This window comes from Plectropomus leopardus, chromosome 14 (genome assembly GCF_026936395.1).
Source record: "Plectropomus leopardus strain MGB_pleo_1.0 chromosome 14, ASM2693639v1, whole genome shotgun sequence".
Classification (NCBI taxonomy): domain Eukaryota; kingdom Metazoa; phylum Chordata; class Actinopteri; order Perciformes; family Serranidae; genus Plectropomus; species Plectropomus leopardus.
In genome coordinates, this window is record NC_142189.1 from 6738790 (window position 1) to 6760383 (window position 21594).

The window sequence follows — 21594 nt, forward strand, 5'->3', positions numbered from 1 at the left end:
CCGCTCAACCTGCTGAAGTAAACCTGCCACGTATCTGCGAGAGTCGCTGGAGGAGGAGAGACCGGAGGAAGTAATACTACTACTACTACTACTACTACTACTACTACTACTACTACTACTACTACTACTACTGCAACTAATAGTAATAATAATAGTTATAATAATACAATAACTTTTTTTTAAAATTATAAATAAAGTAGATATAAATATACAGACGCACTCACACACATACACACGTTTATACATACACATTTATATGTGTGTGTATATATATGTATATACACATACACACACATATATACATACACACACACACACTTCTACTACTAATAATAATACAAAAATAATAAAAGAAGATTTATTTGATTTATGTAATTTATAAATAAAATAGATACACAGACACACACATACACACACACACACACGCACATATACACTACCGTTTAAAAGTTTGGGGTCACTTAGAAATTTCCTTATTTTTGAAAGAAAAGCACTGTTTTTTTCAATGAAGATAACTTTAAACTAATCAGAAATACACTCGATACATTGCTAATGTGGTAAATGACTATTCTAGCTGCAAATGTCTGGTTTTTGGTGCAATATCTACATGGGTGTATCGAGGCCCATTTCCAGCAACTATCACTCCAGTGTTCTAATGGTACAATGTGTTTGCTCATTGCGTCAGAAGGCTAATGGATGATTAGAAAACCCTTGTGCAATCATGTTAGCACAGCTGAAAACAGTTTAGCTGGTTACAGAAGCTATAAAACTGACCTTCCTTTGAGCATCACATTTGTGGGGTCGATTAAACGCTCAAAATGGCCATAAAAAGAGAACTTTCATGTGAAACTCGACAGTCTATTGTTCTTAGAAATGAAGGCTATTCCATGCGAGAAATTGCCAAGAAACTGAAGATTTCCTACAACGGTGTGTACTACTCCCTTCAGAGAACAGCACAAACAGGCTCTAACCAGAGTAGAAAGAGAAGTGGGAGGCCCCGCTGCACAACTGAGCAAGAAGATAAGTACAATAGAGTCTCTAGTTTGAGAAATAGACGCCTCACAGGTCCTCAACTGGCAGCTTCATTAAATAGTACCCGCAAAACGCCAGTGTCAACATCTAGAGTGAAGAGGCGACTCCGGGATGCTGGCCTTCAGGGCAGAGTGGCAAAGAAAAAGCCATATCTGAGACTGGCCAATAAAAGAAAAAGATTAATATGGGCAAAATAACACAGACATTGGACAGAGGAAGATTGGAAAAAAGTGTTATGGACGGACGAATCGAAGTTTGAGGTGTTTGGATCACACAGAAGAACATTTGTGAGACGCAGAACAACTGAAAAGATGCTGGAAGAGTGCCTGCCGCCATCTGTCAAGCATGGTGGGGGTAACGTGATGGTCTGGGGTTGCTTTGGTGCTGGTAAGGTGGGAGATTTGTTCAGGGTATTTGTTTGTTTCGGGGATTTTGAATAAGGAAGGCTATCACTCCATTTTGCAACGGCATGCCATACCCTGTGGACAGTGCTTGATTGAAGCCAATTTCATCCTACAACAGGACAATGACCCAAAGCGCACCTCCAAATTGTGCAAGAACTATTTAGAGAAGAAACAGGCAGCTGGTATTCGATCTGTAATGGAGAGGCCAGCGCAGTCACCTGATATAAACAACATTGAGCTGTTGTGGGAGCAGCTTGACCGTATGGTACGCAAGAAGTGCCCATCCAGCCAATCCAACTTGTGGGAGGGGCTTCTAGAAGCGTGGGGTGAAATTTATCCAGATTACCTCAACAAATTAACAGCTAGAATGGCAAAGGTCTGCAATGCTGTAACTGCTGCAAATGGAGGATTCTTTGACGAAAGTAAAGTTTGAAGGAAAAAATTATTATTTCAAATACAAATCATTATTTCTAACCTTGTCAATGTCTTGACTATATTTTCTATTCATTTTACAACTCATGGTGGTAAATAAAAGTGTGACTTTTCATGGAAAACACAAAATTGTCTGGGTGACCCCAAACTTTTGAACGGTAGTGTACATATGTTTATACATATACATATATGTGTATATATATGAGGAAAGACCGGAAGAAGTAATATTACTACTACTAATAATAATAATAATTACTAACAAAAGTAATAAAAGTTTTATTTTATTTATGTAAGTTGTAAATGAAATAGATATAAACATACGTATAGACACACAGACACATATGTTTATACATATATATGAGGAAAAACTGGAGTAATTATAGTAGTAGCAACAATAATAATTCTAATTCTATATATGTAATTTATTTAAAAAGGTAGGTAGATAGATAGATAGATAGATAGATAGATAGATAGATGCGCCAAAAGTAAAAAAGAGCGACAAGAGCAAACAGAAAAATTAAACTTAATACAAGCACTTTTTAGGAAAGTGTGCTGTATATTGTTTTAACTGTATTACATTATTCATTTAATTTAATTTTATGAATTTTTTATTTTAATCTGACTTTTTTAAAAATCATTATGGCTATAGTTTTATTTTATTTTATTTAAATCCATATGTGCTGGGGGGGGGTCTTATACGTTTATATGTAAATGTTTAGTAAATGTTTAAAATAAATAAAAAATATATAACATAATAAATACAGTGCAATGTAGTACTGTGGTGACTTTTAGTCCAACCATTGAGCATTTCAGCGAGTCCTGAAAAAAATATGGTAATTTAAGTTTTTTTTCATTGTTTTTGTATTCTATAGTTCCATTACATTTAACAGTCATATACCCCAAAGCTGTCCTTGTAATTATCTAAAAGTGATTTTATTCTTCCCCAAGATAGATTATAGAATAGATTCTGTTCTTGGGGATCAGGGGATGTGCAAAATTTCTGAGCAAAGACACAGTTAAGACATACTTCTGTATTTTCCTTTTTTTGTGGCCAAATGAAGAGAAATAAAAAATATTTTCTAAAAAAAAAGCATATTTATTAGTTCACACAATGAAGCAGTGCCTCAACATGACGACAGTAAATCAAAGCAGAATGAGTCCAACATTTTCAATAACAGATCGCTGTATTGCAATTGTTTTCTGCCTCAACAGCATCAACAAAGAAAAAAAATACAACCAAAGTTTTATCATGCAGTATGTTTGTGCAAACCTCTTCTGTTCACAGCTCAGACTTTCCCTCCCAAACACACACACATACAAGGCAGCAGCTCCTTGCTGATGGAATGGAGGGGCACGTGTTGTCTACAGCCTGCTGGACCAGAAAACTGTCGACAGCAGAACTGTGATTTTAAGGAAGTCAGTCACAGAGACCCGTGATCTTTATTTCACCAGGCCGATTTTCTTTGCTTCTGTTTCATATATTAACAACCGCCACATTTTTACTATGAAGACCTCTGCTTCTTCATCAAGAACCTAAACACAAAAAGATTGGAGAGTCAAAATTCATATCAAACAGCTCAATAAATCTGTTTAATAAATCAGACTTGTTACATTAAAGTTACACAGATTATTGAAGACCAACTGTAACTGGACTTCGAGCGCTCTGATGACATCGGCATGCTAACATGCTCACACTAGGCAGGTTTCCATAAACCCTCAAACCGCTCAAATTGAAATTGCGAATATAAAATACACCTAACAGAAACACGTCAATTAAAAAAAAAAACCTCCCATTTATCGCAAAAAGTTTTATGCTCGCATGAGGTGGTATTTCAGGGGATTCAAAAAAGCCATATTTTGCAAGACTGCAATAGAAACACTTTTACGAGAAGGCTCATAACATCACTTAAACGCAGTCATCTCACAATTGTGTTTATCAATATTTCAAAAATATTTAAGTTTTGCGCAAACTGCATCTACTGCTAGCTCAACTAGAACCACTGAGCTAGCTAACGTTACAACTCAGCCGAGGTGGACCCCGTTTATGTTTACATCTCACACTTTCACAGGCCTCTCCATGAGCCGATGCACGCTTCCTTCTGCGCAGTGATATTATTGGTGGGTGTAGAAAGAAAAGTATTTCCTGCATGAAACTGCTCAGAACAAGGTATGTGAATTATCTTGAGAAACCGGAAACTCACACCAAAACAATCTAGACTGATAAATAGCACTACAGGTAAAAAGTGAAATATGTATTTTTGATTTGGGGATGAACTGTCCCTTTAAGCCTCACAAGCATTCATATGTTCGAATAACCACGAACTCGCATAAAAGATCAAATCAAGCACACTTTGGCTTCATGATTCAACTTACCATAGCAACATCATCGAGAATACCCTGAGGGGTGCTGTGTGCCATCACCTGGGGAGACAAGAAAAACCACTTAGTTAAATTGAGCAACAGTGCAACACACATACACATACACACACACACACACACACATTCATATTTTCAATGGGAACTAGCTATTTAAATTAAATAATCACGAACCTTTGAACAGACAAAATCAACCAGCGTGGGTTCCTCCTCGCCAATGTATTCAATAATCTTTTTATTGATCCACGGTCTAATGCGTCGATCCATCAGAGTCTACTCAAAGAACCATCACAACACATTTTCTATTATTGATCATGTTATTACAGCAAATAACGACGAGAATTTTGAATAAAATATCAGATCTTTACCGAGTCGACCATGGCCCAGTCCAGAGGGTAGGAGAAGAGCTCCGGCCTGGCGGTGGGGATTTTCTCAATAAGGCTCTTTATGTGCTTACGTTTCTCCTCCGAGTTGATGCTACCTTTGGCCCCTGAAATTTCGGCCCCGTCCAGCCCCAGACTCTTGTCGTCATCCCCGTAGTCCAGTGGAACCAGTTTCCTTTTGCGAGGCTGCTCATCGGCCTCCTCGTCATCAAACTTGTTGAAAACGCTTTCAACGGTCGCCAGCTTCTTTCTCTTTCCTACGCTGAGCTGGCTGGGACTGTTGGTGGCACCTGGAGGAGAGAAAGACCAGTCACTTCTGCACAGAGCAGCTGAGGAATCAGATCTCTCTGTGCCCGCAGTTTGTTACTGTACTCACCCAGTTTGAGACTGAGACCTATCTTGGGCCGGTGCTCCTCCGGAGGTTGGACCTCAGGAGTGTTTTCACCTGGAATGATGATGCCGCAGGGAGATTCGTTGCCGGGTGTGTTTGGAGTCGCGTTCCCACTGGCCGAGGACACCGAGGGAGCGGTGGTGATTGGTCGCATGATGGGTTTGACTTGCAGCTTGGCTTCTTGTGAATCCTCACCATCGTGATAGTCATCTTCTTCCCCTTCCTCCTCATCATCATCCGAATGCTGCGGAGGGGCTCGAGGCATCGGCTCTGCGGGTCTTCCCGACCCTCTCTTCTCCCGATCCCGATCTTTGCGAGACTTCTCCTGGTTTACGTCCTCCTCAGGTTCAAGTTTCAGAGGAGGCTGTCGTCTGCGCTCTGCCTCCTCCTCCATCTGCACAAATATACATGATGGGTTTATTATCTATTATCTAGTTATTGAATTGAATGGCTTCATATTCTGGGGCACTTTTCTTTTATGTGTGTGTCAGGAATCAATATTTGGTTAACAGGTGGCATTTTAGTAACAGATGCACTAACAGATTCCAGATTGGATACCAAAAGGAGACAGACGACAGGAAAACTCTTGAACAGAAAGTTAACTGTATGTGACTAAATTTCTACGTGACAAAAAATAATTGCATTAACACAAAAATACCCACTGAGATACCCAAACAGAGCAGAGCTTTCTCTCAGAGCACGAAAATGTCTGAATTTAACAAAAAGTCAAATGTCAGCTGTGGAAACTGAATTACTGCTTATGGACTTAACTGTTTAAGTGACAGATGACACTGGTATGTGGCCTGTGTGTGTGTGTGTGTGTGTGTGTGTGTGTGTGTGTGTGTGTTGTGTGTGTGTGTGTGTGTGTGTGTGTGTGTGTGTGTGTGTGTGTGTGTGTGTGTGTGTGTGTGTGTGTGTGTCAGACCCATGAACAGACTTTTCCTCACATTTGTCAAGAGAGAGGTGGAAACCAAATTATTTAGGGCGCTTCACATCAACTCGAATCCCAATCAAAGCGTACTTGACCCCTAAGTCCATTTCTTTTGATAAGCGTGAACAATGTGTACCAAACCCAGTCACAGCACGCCGATCTGTGCCCGAGGCCACTTTAAAACATGGGATGAAGCATGAATCAGGAACGCGCACCATCTGTATCAAAATACAGAAGTGGAGTGCTATTTAACACGACAACTAGGAATTTGTAACCAGTTTTGAAACAGCCTCAATTTAATGAGGCCTCTATATCCGCCTGCCATGAACAAACCCAGATTTAGCTTTGCTGCAGACTTTGACCTACAGTTGGAGCTCCGGCAAAAGGGGAGAAGCAAGAAGCATAGCTTCACTTAGCTGCTTGGACGGGCCCCTGCTGATGACGGCCCCCAAGGTAGCAAGTGTCCATTTGCAGAATCGGCACTCATTACCAGGGCAAATGACTCTACATAGGTCAAGGGTTTTTATTGGCTCCAGATCGATCAGCAGTGACTGAAACATGACATCCAGGTGGATACACTAATTTTTGCCCCTTTTTTCAGCATGATGCAACAACGCTTTGTCATCTCAGAAAAAAATGATGACTGTCAGGACACCCACTAGCTCACCTGGTACTGCAGGTGTCCCATGTACAAAGGCTATGTCCTTGTCGCAGCAGCCGCAGGTTTGATTTCAACCTCGGCCCTTTGCTGCCCGTCATCCCCTCCCTCTCCCCCTCATGCTAAAGATGTCCTATCAAATAAAGCCCAAAAAGCCCCCAAAACATTCGCTCGAAAACACTTGTCAAATTACTTTGCACCAAGTTTCAAAGAGAGACTCTCTCTTACTGAATAAGTAACAGATATGATTGAAGAAGTAACCACGGTAACATTTTCTCCACCTTCCATGCTGCTTTCTATTGTTTAAAAACTTATAACATAAACACAAAGCCCGCTTGTCTACTGGCAATAGTAAGGGAGTTTATTTTTTAATTTTTAGCAGGTTTTTTCATGTTAAAAAAACTTGCATACAAAAACATTTTTGAGTGAAAAGGGTATTTGTTCATTTCAGTTTTAGTATAAAGTATAAGTCAAGTATAAATCACTAAATACTGATCTCTCCTTTGATCCAGCTGCTTCCTCTGTTATGTTCTGCACATGCGCCCTTGCAAAAAGCAAATTATAAACCCAGTGATCTGTGTGTGTGGCACTTGCAGTGGCAATGTCTCCAAGAGAAATCTACCCAAATTATAGAAACAGGCTTATAGTTCACATGACAATTAAGAAAGCATCTTACTGGAGTCGGGATACTAAAATGAATGAAAGAATGACGGACTCACCCTCTGCAGCTCAGCATCAGGGTCAGGGTGACCTTCAGCCAGGAGCCTCTGTCTGATCTCCTCCAGCTCCTCCTTCTCCCTCTTCCGGTCTCGCTCGTCCAACTCTGTCTCCTTTTCTCTGTCACGGAGTCGCTTCTGCAAAGCGCTGCCCCTGAGAATGAGAATGAGCCGTCAAGTAATGCCAAATGCAAAACACATGCAAAAGACTTCTAAATGTGCATCAAGATATTCACCTGTAGTATTTTGGGTCGTCTCTGTCATCGTCGTAATCTTCAAGAAATTCTTTCAGTCTTTTGGCTTCTTTCATCTGAATTTAAACCATCACAATCAGAGTAGCTGCATAAATCATCATCACATATCTGACATTACAAACTAAGTAAAGACAATAACAATGCTGATTTCTTGTCGGTGATACGGTGAGGTATGCATTATTGCATACCGTTTCCCGACGCCTCTCGTCCTCCCTCTCCGTTTCTTTGCTGTAGTCACGAGATTTCTTCCTCTCCCTGATCTCCCAATTTTTCAGCCGCTATAAAAAGAAGAAAAATCTAATCATCACTGAGTCAGACATACACAAACATCAGTCATTAAATACATTTCTTGAAGTACAACTCTTTAAACTAAAATCGATTAAATTCAAAAGACGATATACGTACCTCTTGGTAAGCCGCCTCCTTGTCTCTAAGCCTCCTCTCGAGCCGCCTCCGTTCGTACACGTCCTCCTCATCTTCTTCACGGTCGCGTTTTTTGTCCTCTCTAGTCCTCTCTCTGCAGACGACAATCAAATTAGCATCACATCGTGAAATGAGAAGAAAAATGAAAATAATTTTTAAGAAGTCAAGCACTTATTTACCAAATGTTAAAAACAGAGCTGCATTTTACTACAGCGATTTCATCAGATCATTTTTGCATCAGCCAGCGCACTTGTTTTTTTACATCTGCGTCTTTGTTTTTCACTTTTACTCTGAATTACAGGTATTTGCTACACCTAAAGAACCTATTTTAGAGACTGATCTGACTTCAATCATATCAGAAAAGGTGACTGAAAGCTCCAGGAAAGCTACTAAATGGACTTTTTGGTAATATAGTTGTGTCAACTATCTTTATGAAGATAATTATCAACATTGCAAAGAGCCAGATGAAGCTGAACAAAACCAAAAAAGGAATTTGTGAAGTCTTTGGGGGCAAATTATCACAGCATCTTTGAGTTGGATGGAAATTTATACTCGGGCAACATTCATCTCGATGTCATACTTTTAAACATTATTTTATGTAACACTTCTATTATTACGCTGACACACGACTGCATAGAGCCTTACTCAAAATATTACAATACAGATAATGTGCTGAGTGTGTTAAGTGTGTAAAATATAAAACTGCTTTACGCTACAATGCTATGTTTAAAACTAGTATGTAAGTTCCACCCACACTGAGGGACGATTTGTAACGATAACCATATTATTAATATAACCATATTTGCAGTTTAAGCAACCAAAAGCTGATGCTTGACAACCAGATTTAACATTTCGTGTCGCATGTGCTTTGACTTTTGACAACAGAGCATCAAGTCTGACACCACAGGCCTCCCACTGACCTCGATCTGCTGCGATCTTCACTGACGTCTCGACTCCTCTCCCTCTCCCGCTCCCTCTCTCTCTCCTTCGTCCTCTCCCGTTCCCGGTCTCTCTCCCGTTCCCGGTCTCTTTCACGCTCCTTGTCCCTCTCTCTCTCCCTTTCCTTCTCTTTCTCGCGGTCTCGGCGCTCCCTCTCGCGCTCCCGCTCTTTGTCCCTCTCTCTCCTTTCCCTCTCGATCTCCAGACGCTCCTTTTCTTTCTTTCCTTTTTCCTCCTCAAGTTTCTGCAGGAGCCCAAGAGGGAGAAAAAGGGGGAAAAGTGTGTTACTAGATTCTCAATACGGAAAACATCATACTAAAATACATAAAAACACAAGTTTTCAGCACGATACCAGACATGGTATGGCCAGACATGCTCACATACTGCCATGACTCATTGCATTGGAGAGGCTGGCTGCTGCAAGTGAGGAAGTCCTCTTAGCCCTGGTGTTTCCTCCAGGAAGAGTGGTCCGCTGTTTGAGCAGGTTTAATGCACATACTGCTCAATTCAGACACACTTACTTAAAAACCACAAATTACAGTCAAATCTTGAAGAACACCTAGAAACTAAAGGAATCTGTGTTTCAGGAAGGAGTTATGGCAGAAAAAAAGGTTAAAACCATCTCCCAATAACATTTTTCGGGTGTTTTTCAACACTTTTTTAGCTGTAAACATTGACATTATTGTATTTTTGTTACATCAGAGATCATTTCCTGTCCTGGCTCCAGTACTCAGCTCTCCTCTTTATCGCATAGGCTAATATTGAGTGATTTTTTTGCACATATGTAACAGGTCAACTTGTCCTTTGCAGATGCTATGTGCTCTGCAGAGATCTCAGATTATGCTCTGACGTAATAAAAGGCCATTCCAATAAATACATACTGGTGGAACCCATATCCGCGCACTTTCCCAATCAATGTGCATTCAGGCAGATGCTCAAATGTAATAGATTTGACCTCATGCAAGAGATACTGTAGGTTAAAAAATGCATATATACCACAGCATCACCATATATGTATGATGTAATTGGTACACATTAATGCTTCAGGCACTCAGCTTTACATGATTCCTTGGGTTTAAGTCTTCTTTAACTACTCATGCCCCACTTAAAAGCATTAACCAAGAGCCAAGTCAGCTTTGAACCAAACGGTCAGCAAGTTCTAACTATACACTGAAGTTCACCAGTATATAGTGTCCTGGTTTGGTCTTACCTATGGGTGCCAAGTGGATTAAAACAAGCCCAAGCTTAACATGGCAAATGGCCCAACTTAGTGGATTACATAACAAGCTCCCATGTGTTTTCTGCATGGTCATCTGAGACGCGGTGGAGCGGCGCCAGACTGAAATGCTAGTGCTCCCCTGCAGCAATGTGGGAGATCTCAGTGCAGCAGAGGGACAGACCCGGGGACTGGGAGTGCATTGTACTGCAGAGTTTTGGGGATTTTTTACATTTACATTGTAATTTTCTTCGTAGAGTACCGGTGCCAATAGGGGACTGCTTCCCATATAACCATAACCTACTAGACTGAATCACAGCGCTGATTTTGGTACCTCATTCTGGAGCCAGGTTTTTTGGGGGGGTTTTGTGTGTGTGTGTGTGTGTGTGTGTGAAGGTGACGCATGACAGCTGATCCAAGCTCAAAATGTATTTCCTTGTTATTACTAAGGATGTAAATCACGGTTTTCATCACAATACGATATTTAATTGATTCTTCGTACAACAATGCCGTATTTGCTGATATCACAAAGTCTGCCACAATATTCCAGTTTCATGTATTTCAGGGACCTGCAGTCGATATGAGACAATATCAGTATCCTCATTATCTTTATTTTGGCTGCTTGTCATTTTCTGCCTAGCGCTAGGCCACTAGAACTGTTTGAAAGTTTAGAAAGGAGGTTTACTTAGACAGAAATGGTGCCGCAGACCTTCTCAAACTAAAAGTGTGTCTTAAAATGGCAAAGCGTATTGATGTTTAAACTTTGCATTGATGAAATTTGAGGTAAATACTTGAATCAATATATCTATCCAGGATAATGTATTGTTGCGCACCTACTTGTCAGTGCTGTAACTGTTATTTAGTGTTAAATTATTGTAGTTGGGTTAAGTTTAAATTATTTGGATTTTTTAGTGCTTTGTATTTTTTCACATTTGTATATTTAAGTATACTTCAAAATGTTACAGATAATTCAAGTTTGAAGTTTGTTCTTACAAAAAAAGAAGCTGTTCTTTGATGTTTTTTTACGGTCTTTTGTGCTTTTTTTAAAAAGAAAAGTATGTCTGAAGACAGTTTAGGCACAATATACTGACTGATGGTCATGGATTTTGAACATTTATAGCATAAAATATTCAAAAGTTTGGAAATGGGAGCAATGATACTCATTATGCTGATATTGTGTTTTTATTTGCTGGAATTCAAAGAGAAAGTCACTTGCAAAATCAATTCCTCTTGGCAAAAACTTTCCAATGAAGCTAATCAATATTCCAGCTCATCTAACATGTAATCTAATCTAATAAACACTAAATATTGACCATTTGTCTGCTTTCTAACCAGTTGACATAAAAATCATGGCATTTTCTACAGACCGTTTTGGAGCTATTGTTGAGGAACTCTCGGGTGATGAACTACGGTTTCAGCGCCTCTCTGCCTCTACACATCCTACAGGCTACGTGTGGGAGGAAAAGCAGGTCATGTAAAGTCAAAATAATCAGGAAAAACGTCCACACGACAACCTGTGAAGCAGTTACTTAATTACAGCTCATCCACATAAACAACATCAACAACTTGTTTTCAAAATCATGTCTGAAACATCTCAGGTACATTTCATTTTGCCACGGAAAGGAAATTAGTGAAACAGTCTTACCAGTAGGTTGTCTTCTGGTGTCTCTTTGGCCTCTCCAACCCAATAAATGACACAAAAAACCTTAACCCAGTCAGGCCCACAGCTTCAACAGTCTTCGAGTGATTTAATAAATGTCTAACAATTGTATATATTAAGTACTGTTGGAGATGTGGGTCTGGCAGCTGTTAAGTGAAGAACAAATAATGAAAAAGAGGAAAAGTATTGAGGGGGTCTGAACTACCTGTTTTATGTGAACTATATGTTCTACGTTGTAATTTAGTTAAACTTCAAATCAGCATTTCTAAAAACCTTGGTTAGCTTTTTTTTTGTCTGAGGGAGACAATTCACAGCACCGTGTGGTATAAACTGTCCTGTTTTCTTTTTATTCTAAAACTTACCTCTTGTTATAAAGTTAAAAAAGCACTCTTTTGTTTGAAACAAACTAATTGAAAACAACTAAATCACCATTTTAAACACTGTCACAGGGGTGGGCTGTATTAATCTGCATGCAGATTAACAGAAGTTGGTTGTTTTTTCAGTTTATTCAGTATGGAGGAAGCGTGTGGGGAGGAGGGAGGGGGAGTCTGGGTTAAGAAACCACAATATTGAACAGAACACTGAAAATAAATCTTATCATACCTGTCGGTTCATGTACGACAGTTTCTCATTGTTCCATGTTCCTCTTTACTGATGGCAGTATCAGTAGTACATCAGTATCAGTATCAGTAGCATATAATTGTGTTTTTTAGACTGATCCACAATAATTAGTATTTTTTATTTATTATTGGCACCTGCAGTTTCTGCACATTCTAGCCTCTTTGAGTTATTTAAAAATGCTTTAACTTGTTTTTTCTATCTTTAACTCTGTATTTGATTGACTGAGTGTTTTATCTGTGTATCTATGTTTAACATGATATGTAGTTATGTTTTTTGGTCTTAGTGTTGTATTATTTGCCCTGTGTTTTATCTGAGCTAAATGTTTGAGCTCTTTTAGTTGGCTTCTTTCGAAATTCACAAATCAATATGCTGGTGAAACAGCCTCATAATATACAGTGGCTGACAATGCAATGCAATGTTTATCCTAAAATGACCCACCTCTGTGACAGTGTTTGAGATTGTGATTAAGATGCAATTTAAGTCCAGTCCCATGAGGTGTTGACATAATTTTGTCGCTGCACCTTTGTCCTCCTCATTCAAATACTAATAGGGTCAATGTGATATTATTTTCTCATTCTTTTATTTGGCAACTAAAATGGAAGGGGTAAGGTCACTACGACAGAAGAAAAAAAGGAAACAAGTGTATGAAAACAAAATGAAATAAAAAAAACAAACACTTACCTTGCATGTCTTCAGACCACAGAGTGCTGTGGAGGGGCGCTCCCTGCTTTAGTAACACTACAGGCTGCAGTTCAAACTACTGCAGTGGTTAGGCTCATATAATCTCTGTGTGTTCTTCAAACACATCATTTATCATCTGAGGACCTGCAGAGGTTCACTGAGCTGCCCCGTCTTCTAAAACTGATCTGAGTGCAGACACGACACACTACAGATGGACATCTCCCACAATTTAAAAATCCAAGTTTCAGTGTCAGAACCACCTGAATCCACATGTAACTAGAAATAATAAAAGTGAAGTAAGAGCCAGTTGCCCCTCTGCAAACCCTCCAGAAGGGAGCGCCCAACATGAGTAAAGAAGAATAGAAAGCTCATACTTACATCCTATCCTCGCAACTTTTTCCAAAGCTGAGATTCTGAGATTCATCTTGCTCTAGTCACCAAATGAACTCTACCACATTGGTGGGGTTTAATCAATAGATTAGCTTTAGATGGAATTTAACATTGTGTCCATGCACTCTGTGTGATGACTTAAGCTTGTGCAGAGCCAAAACCTTTAGTCTCAAATCAGTACTGTGAATAATAATGCCAAATTTGAAGACACTGACAGATACTACAAGGCCATCTATGATTGGTTGATGTTGTATTGAAACACTTTAATAGATACTATAAAATCTTTGAATCAAAATCTAATACTTTCTATACCTTTAATGTTTGAATTTCACTCACTGATCTATATATTAACACACAACCTCCTTACTATAGTTGACAGTAGCAGAACAGTCTTATGGAGGAATTATCTCCATTTGCTGTTGATGAATTTCTAATTTCAAACAGTGGAGGATTTCTTCTCCAAAACCTAAACTACAACGTAATAAATAACAGCAGTTTGATACGTTACCTTGTGTGTGTCCCGGAATTTACTGATTTCTCTGGAAATCAAGTCTCTCTTGTCGTCCTCCATCTCCATGGCATTGATATCCTCCTTACACAAAGGAAAGAAAGACAAAAAAGAACACACTAAGTACTCAGCGGTTTAAATAAATAGGTACAAATCACACAGCAGCTACACTATGCAAACCTCCTCCTACCTCCTCTTTCTTCTCTTTCCGCTTCTTGTTGCGAGGTTGGCTGTCTGCATCCTGAGACGGAGCATTGAGCTCACTTGCATACTCTCGGATGAGGAGGTCTATCGCCCCCTTCACAACCTGGTCCCGACGTAGGGTTTCTTCATCCAGAACCTCCTCCTCATCGTCGTCCCCGTTCTTAGAGCTAGCTCCCTTCATGTCAAAGCCAGAAAAATGGCAAAACAGTCAGTACCTTTACATGATGTTAGAAAAAGTTGAATTATCGTGTTAACCCAACTAGGGCTGTCTGACAGCAGGGTAAAGCGGTGGAAATATTCTAAATATAACTGAGGCTACACTTGAAATGATGCTGATTTTTAGGTGGATTTACAATAATCAATGAAGGCAGAAATTACTGATAACATGTACATGACGCGGCAGTTTTCTACCCCAAAGTTATTGTAAATAAACTGTTACAATTGCAATTCAGTCAAAAGCATAGGCTGTATAAATAATATAGAGCGACAGCAACTTGCTGAAAGAGGGTATATCTCTGCCTGCCATGGCGAGTTGAACAAACTTACTTCAATAAATCAATTCTCCCCCCGGTGCTCGTATACTGGGACAAGGACAGCGGTCCAATTAAATGTCCTGATCGAGCTATGACCGTAGCTCGACTAAACTGTGCATGTAAACGTACAGAATGTAACAGAAATAGAAATCTTTTGCTAAGCAGGTGAACGGCGTACCCCATTGGCACTCCTCTTCTTGGCCTTCCACTCATCGAGCTGGGCCTTGGTCTTGGCATCTACCTTCACCAACAGCTTCTTATCACCCAACAGCAGCTCGTGCAGAAGTCTGAGGGCTCGCAGCGTTGATTCAGGCTCCTTATACTCACAGAACCCGAAGGCTTCAGGGAGAGGGCAGCATCAAAAAAAGTTATTTCCAAAGATGTCGAAAAAATCCAGTAATGCTAAGTCCACACTACACGACTTTAGCCCCAATTTTCTGCTCACCAACGTTTTCTGGAGCTCCTGAACAAAAGCCCCAGATCCGGGCAAAATCTGTATTATTTGACTCCCAATGTGTGCTGCAGATGATGCATCACAGACACTCCCTAGATATCTAGCATGCTACAGAACTGGACCTGTCGAGGACTTTGTCAGTGAGCTGCAGCCAATGAGAGCACAAGACACAGCAGGGCGATGCTTTCCAAGGTGAGTAATTGAAAAGGGGAGAAAGTGATAGAGAGTGGGTAAGAGAAGGTGAAGGGTGGACTATCAGATGCAATGTTTCTGTAAATTATTAGCCTAATGATTCACTCAGAACGCTGCTTTGTCACTTTTTGACTTTGGTATTTTCTAGTAAACACCCCTCAGACTCTGGGCTGAACCCCCAGTCAACCCACTGCTGGTTAGTCATAGAGTGTCAAAACCACAAGACTCCTGATAACAAGACCGCAAGTTATGTGGTGTGAACAGTACAGCAATATGGTGACTTTGAAAGCTGTGTAGCGTGAACTTAGCTTTATATATATATAATATTTGCAGAAAATTTCAAACAGAATTTGATTTTACATTCAATTTTAAAGAGCCTCTTTCTGTAACTTGGTGCCAAAATTACAGAAAGAGACTCCAAAGCTGTTAACAGCACAGTGTGGTGCATACTTTTTTCAGGGGATTACAGTGACCTCTAAATGTCTGGCACAGTTACTTGCATGCACAATAAAAGAAGCTGGTTAAAATGCATTGTGGCCTTTTCTTACCTTGAAGTTTCCCAGAGGCACCTTGGACCCTTTTCCAGCTTAGAACAATACCACATTTCTATTTTGAAAGAGAAAAAGAAATTAGTTAGTTACACATTATAAGATGTTAATATTCAAACGTATACTACGCAGTAATTCTCGGTTACTGTTTCTATAACAGTAGCCCCTGCAAAAATGAAAGTCGAGCCCGATTCACTTGCTTGGCATTTTACTTTCACTGATTTTGAATTTGCACAAAGTGCAAAAAGTGTAACCTGGAACTCTTAACCCAAGAAATTAACATTTGCTGCCTACTTCTTTTTTAATCATTCAGCTCTTGCAGTTTTTATAGCTTGACCTCCATCTGAGGACATCTGAATAACAGGCCGAGTGGGTACACGCGAGCGACTCACCGCTAGAAGCTGTCTGACCAACATGTCAGATCCCTTTTCAGAGATGTTGCCTACAAACACAGTGGTGGTGGGACCTGCGCTGTCGTCTGTGTCCTTGGCTCTGATGGTAGGCTCCTTTTTTGGAAGCATCGGCTTCTGTGCTACAGCGACTGTGGTCGGGACAAGAACCTGCAACATCAAATTACATTTGAACTATATAAGTAATACTCTTATACAGAAACAACAATTAAAGCAGCTTAGAAAATAAAATGCAGAATCTGATAAGAGTGAGAATGAGCTGAACTGACTCAGTCATTAGCAGATGTACCGACTGTTTATTTAATAGCAGGTCATACAGACCAGCTGATGCTTCAAAAGGCATGCAGTAGGAACTCCTGTTTGGAAACTCACTGTGGGTGTGGGGGTCACAACGCCCATGTGAACAGGGATCATGGGAGTACCTGAAAATAGATACAAAGTAAATTAATCAAACCAACAGGGTTTCCCGAACAAATACTGGCAACTGTCTTTTTAATTATGTAATATGCACCATTTGTGGCATGATTATTTAATATATGTTTTATAGGGTTCCTACAGCTAAAGGCAGGTTAGATTCAAGACTTTAGGACTTGTATTAATGCAACACAGAATAAAGTTATTTTATCATTATATAATTGAAGACAAAAAAAGAACCGACATCAATTACTTAAGAGCTAGGAACAACGATGCCCAAATATTTATTGTAACTGACAGCATGACTTTTTTGTTTTGTGGCAGAGACGATGGCTGAACAGAACAGAAACACCTGGCGTTTGGCGCGTTTTCTGGGCAATTTTATGTTTTTCACTCTGCATGTGGGATTCAATTACCTTGATCCCCATCATGCAGAGTTTGAAAAGCTTTTTACAGAAAATACACTACGCCTCGTACTAATTTTCTTGCTGCAAAATCTCAGTATCTCAGTATAGCCATTTTTGTTGAATTAGTGCTACACTATTTCATTCAGGTTACAGTGACATCTACCAAGCAGACAGTGGATCCTCTGCTCTGGGCATCAAAATAAGATTGTTGTTGGCTCCAATATGATCTGTAAGACCTAAATGCGAGAAACATTTGATTTGTTTTGTTGTTTTTTTGTTGGCTGTCAAAATATATGCAATATATTGCTGTGAGCTTTGACTGAGGATGAAACAAATTTGGTATTGTTTAAAATAAGCTACATTTTTATGTTTTTTTCAAACAAAGACTAATCAATCGTTGGTTTTACCGATTAATAGATTAAGGAAAATGCTTACAATCTGCAATCCTATTATATATATATATACATATATATTTCTAGAGAGAGAGATAGAGAGAGAGTTTTTTTTCTATGTGCTTTACACTACACACTTGTTTCAATAAAAAAAATGTATATATCAAAAATCCTGCTTTCAGGCATCTTTGCCTTTTAACGACTTTTGGCAGTTGTATTTCATACATTTTCATGCTGGCCTTATTTTAACATTCATGAATGAATTCAATATCTTTCAATACTTTTTAAGGAACCCTGCAAACAGCTTCCAGAGTCCGGTTAACAAACACACAGCTGTAGCTGCAGATGTGAGGCGTTAATAAGGTTACCTGGCGGGACAGTCGGTGCAAACCCCGCATACTGAGGAGGCGGGATCCTGGGAGGTAACTGCGGGATGCCGATCTGCTGGCGGTTGAGCGGAGGAGGGTATGACATCCTCAAAAAAATCCCTACAGGAGCCTTCAAACAGGAAGAGAGGATGTAAAACTGAAGACAGACACTGCTGACGTGCTTCAGGGTTACACCAGGCTAATGTCAAGTTCAAAATAGAATCACATTTTTTATCGTGGAAAGCGCAACTGACTGCTAATGTCGCTAATTAACCAGGTGTGACACCTCCAGAATAGCGTCCTCCTCAAATTAATATTTAAATTAGCCGGAGCTAGTTAGCACATCTGTGTGGCCTTGCTAGCTGTCGTTAGCTGCTGCGGTCATGTGAGGATTTACTCACCTGCTGTCACGTGTAAAACAGAACCCAGTGTCTAATAATACTGCGGGTTTTCCGAATAAAAGCCCATTAAACGCGTTAAACGGGTAAACGTAATGCTAAAGATTAGCGTTATAATCACCACCAGCGCGCTGAGATACCCTGTGGATACAAATAACTGGGACCTATTCTTTTCGAAGTGCATCATGGGAGAGCATAGTGTGAAAAGGGGTTTTACGGCCCTAAATTTAGTCTGTCAGGCAAAATCAAGTTAACTTTAAAATTATTCAATTGAAAAATAATATCAGAAGACTTGTAATTGAGTTTTAATGATTCACGCGGGTCAAAATCAATAGTCTAAAAATATTAACATGATTTGTCCGTGTCAACATGAACCTAAAGATGCACACAAGGTCCTTGCCTTTTCCTGTGATTTCAGTGATTTTCATGCACAATGAAATAAGTATAAAAATAAACTTACAGAGACAACCATCTGCCCTTGAAAAAAGTAATACTTTATATCAGTGCTAAATAGGTTTGTAACGATATGAAATTTTCGTGGTGCGATAATGGTCTCAGAAAATTTCACAGCTTCATGGTATATGATATACTACTACTACTACTAATAATAATAAAAATAATAATAATAACAATAATGTTATTAAAATTAATAATTTATTTTATTTTTGGTTGAAGACACTATTGTATTTGAAACCTTTTTTTTTAATGGAAGTATTTGTAAAAAAAAAATAAAAGTGCTTTTTTTTAGCACTGTGGATAAGCAAACGCTCACAGTATGATAACTCTAAATGTTCATACCATAGAATAGTGAAAAGGGTTTACCACTGCAACCTTGCTGCAAACGTAGTGCTAAAAATAGCAAGTTTATCGATTGATTCATTGATCAGCAGAAAACTGACTCAAATTTTACAATCTGTTGCTCACTGCTCATTTTTTCAACTACTCAAGCATGAGATGGTACTGCTTTTCTCCATTTTATATATGATTAAATATTAAATAATGATTGGAATCCGTACTTCAAATAAATGCAATTTGAATATGTTACCCTGGACTAATATATTTTTTTTTTTTTTAAAAAAGAATTACTTTAATCACTACTTTTCTGATTATATGGTTTATAAACTGAATGAGCAACAAAGTAAAGGACATGTAGACTGCGAAGGAAAATAATTTTTACTTGCAGCCCTACACAAAGCATCACGTCAGAGTAACTTTGTCATTTTACAGCAGCACAAGCTTCAACAGTCACCATGTGAATTTTCATGCAAGATTAAAGTAACTAAAATGACATATTTTCAAAATTGGCCAACTCAAAGTTTAAAATATTTTAAGGTCTGTCGTAGCTGATGTAGTATGTAGCACTTGAAGCAGTTCAGCATATGTCATGATGTTTGTGTACTTACATAATGTTGCAATTATTAGGTTTTATCCATGTTAAGAATGTTAAGCTGATTTGAATAGAGGGTCAGGTATATGTAGTGTAATTTCGTAATGCAGATAAGAAATTTCAAATGATAATCGGCTGAAAGGTATTATACAAAAAAATGTAACTGAACTGGTTCCTTACTATAAAAAAACATCTCAAACCTCAAGTATTTGACTGAGAATATGTTGTTGCAGGTTTGTGCAAAGACTTAAACCCACACTGCACCCCCTGACATACTTTCAAAAGTAAACATTAATGTGTAGGACCATGGCAGGATTAAACATGAGTAGAGAGAGATTTGTATACATCCTCGGGGAAAACGTTAGCCTGACAGGCTATACTCAGGGCACGTATATCCCTTTTCCATATTATTTTTTCTGTATTATCTTTTTTCCAAACACTTGGTGGCGCCAAATGCCTTTCTTTATTTTGTAGCGCGAGACCTCTGAGCAGTCCTTTACCTTTCTGACGGGAACCATAAACAGTGAATAACGGGAACACTCTGTGCGCTCCGTTGTCTCGCTGTCAGGCGCAAGTAATGTAGGCTGATGACGTCAGGGGAAAAACACCGGGTGTTTGGTGTCACTTAGCAACCACCGAATTTAGTGTACCTTCTAGAATTAAACTGTTCATTAAAAAGAGACTAATGTTTAGATCTAGATTGTATTTTTTTTTATCTACATACACATAAATAAATGAACAAACGTATGTTTTCACATCTTTACACCCGATTTATTTTTACTAGCACCATCAAAAGGCAAGGAGCACCTTTGTAAGAAATGTTCCACAAATTGCAAGTAAAAAGTAGATTTAGAGAATTGTTTGTTTTTTTTTTTTTAAAAAAAAAAAAAAAGGTAGGGAAAAATAAAATTATCCTTATTGCACATTCAAATTATGTTGCTGTATTATAATATTTTAAGCACTTTCTCCAGGTTTTGCTTGCCTTTTTTATTATTTGTTTGGTTTTATTTTCTTATTAATTTTTTTGTTTACTAATTTTCAGCTGATTTTCTTGTACTTTTTTAAAAATTAATTTCTTGCTAATTTTTGAGTAATTTCTTCTTATGTTGCTCATTGCCTTCTTCCCATGCACTTGAATGAAACCAAACCAATTAGCTCAGGTTTCAAATGCTTAACCAAAGCTAAACAAAGTCAATTTCTAAAAACAAAAGTTAAGAAGGATTTGTGGGGAGTGCTGATGGTTCACCTTTTAGAGAGGGACATTTGATTGTTTGTTTCTTTCCATCAATTTGTATGTTGTTGTTTTTTTCCATCGAGGACCACTTTAAAAATGTGTGTTATTAATAATAATTCTTTAAAGTGTTATACTCTGGGATTTCTGTGCCATAAAACTCATTTGAGTCCTTGTGCTTTTACATTTCCTCATAAAATCTGTATCATATCAAAGACAGTGAGACGTTAGCCCACCTGCAATATGATACATGGTATGTTGTAGATCTAAAAATGTTTAAGTGTTTTGACCTGAAACATGATAGGTCTATGTTATGGAAGGACCTCTGAGGCCACATGTTGATCAACAACCGGGCCAAATGCTACAGTGTCAACAAGCCAATCAGCCCCGCTTGGCTGCGTCTCCGGAAATTTCCACTTACATGAGACTGCAGTACTTTCACAACAAACATTTCATGAATAGCACCTGACCTAGCTCATGCAGGTCACAGGCCACGCCCACAGAGCGAACCCACTTATTTCGCCTTCTCCTATTGGCTGCTCCGAAGGTGTGTCATTCAACCTGACGTCAGATGCTGTATATAAAAAAGAGCACATACCATAATTAAAGTTTAAAACATGTTATGATTGGTTTACTGATTA

The 21594-nt window shown here is 38.9% G+C and overlaps 1 protein-coding gene across 2 annotated transcripts; it reads right to left on the reverse strand.

Annotated features, from left to right (window-relative positions):
• Positions 1–2943: 2943 nt before the first annotated feature.
• Positions 2944–18519, reverse strand: rbm25a (RNA binding motif protein 25a). Of its 2 annotated transcripts, none has more exons than XM_042500305.2 (18): positions 18339–18519; positions 17938–18067; positions 16729–16778; positions 16339–16506; positions 15947–16004; positions 14931–15091; positions 14206–14394; positions 14016–14096; positions 8921–9183; positions 7983–8094; positions 7766–7855; positions 7560–7633; positions 7327–7477; positions 5004–5412; positions 4613–4917; positions 4419–4517; positions 4242–4289; positions 2944–3401 (listed from the first exon to the last, which is right to left on the reverse strand). In XM_042500305.2, exons 2-18 carry the CDS (start codon positions 18041–18043, stop codon positions 3309–3311), a joined length of 2457 nt encoding a protein of 818 aa, XP_042356239.1. In that variant the 5' UTR covers positions 18044–18067; positions 18339–18519; the 3' UTR covers positions 2944–3308. The 2 variants fall into 2 exon arrangements, with proteins under 2 accessions (XP_042356239.1, XP_042356238.1); XM_042500304.2 differs by having other exon boundaries at positions 14016–14099.
• Positions 18520–21594: the final 3075 nt, after the last annotated feature.

What these genes read in the sequence shown, in the direction of transcription:
- rbm25a (XM_042500304.2), bottom strand. Translation starts at nt 18,043, where the DNA reads ATGTCATACCCTCCTCCGCTCAACCGCCAGCAGATCGGCATCCCGCAG. An exon ending in AGAAGAGGAGTGCCAATGGG is followed by an intron (nt 14,395 to 14,930) that starts GTACGCCGTTCA and finishes TTTGACATGAAG; the next exon opens with GGAGCTAGCTCTAAGAACGG. An exon ending in ACTGGGCCATGGTCGACTCG is followed by an intron (nt 4,518 to 4,612) that starts GTAAAGATCTGA and finishes TTCTTTGAGTAG; the next exon opens with ACTCTGATGGATCGACGCAT.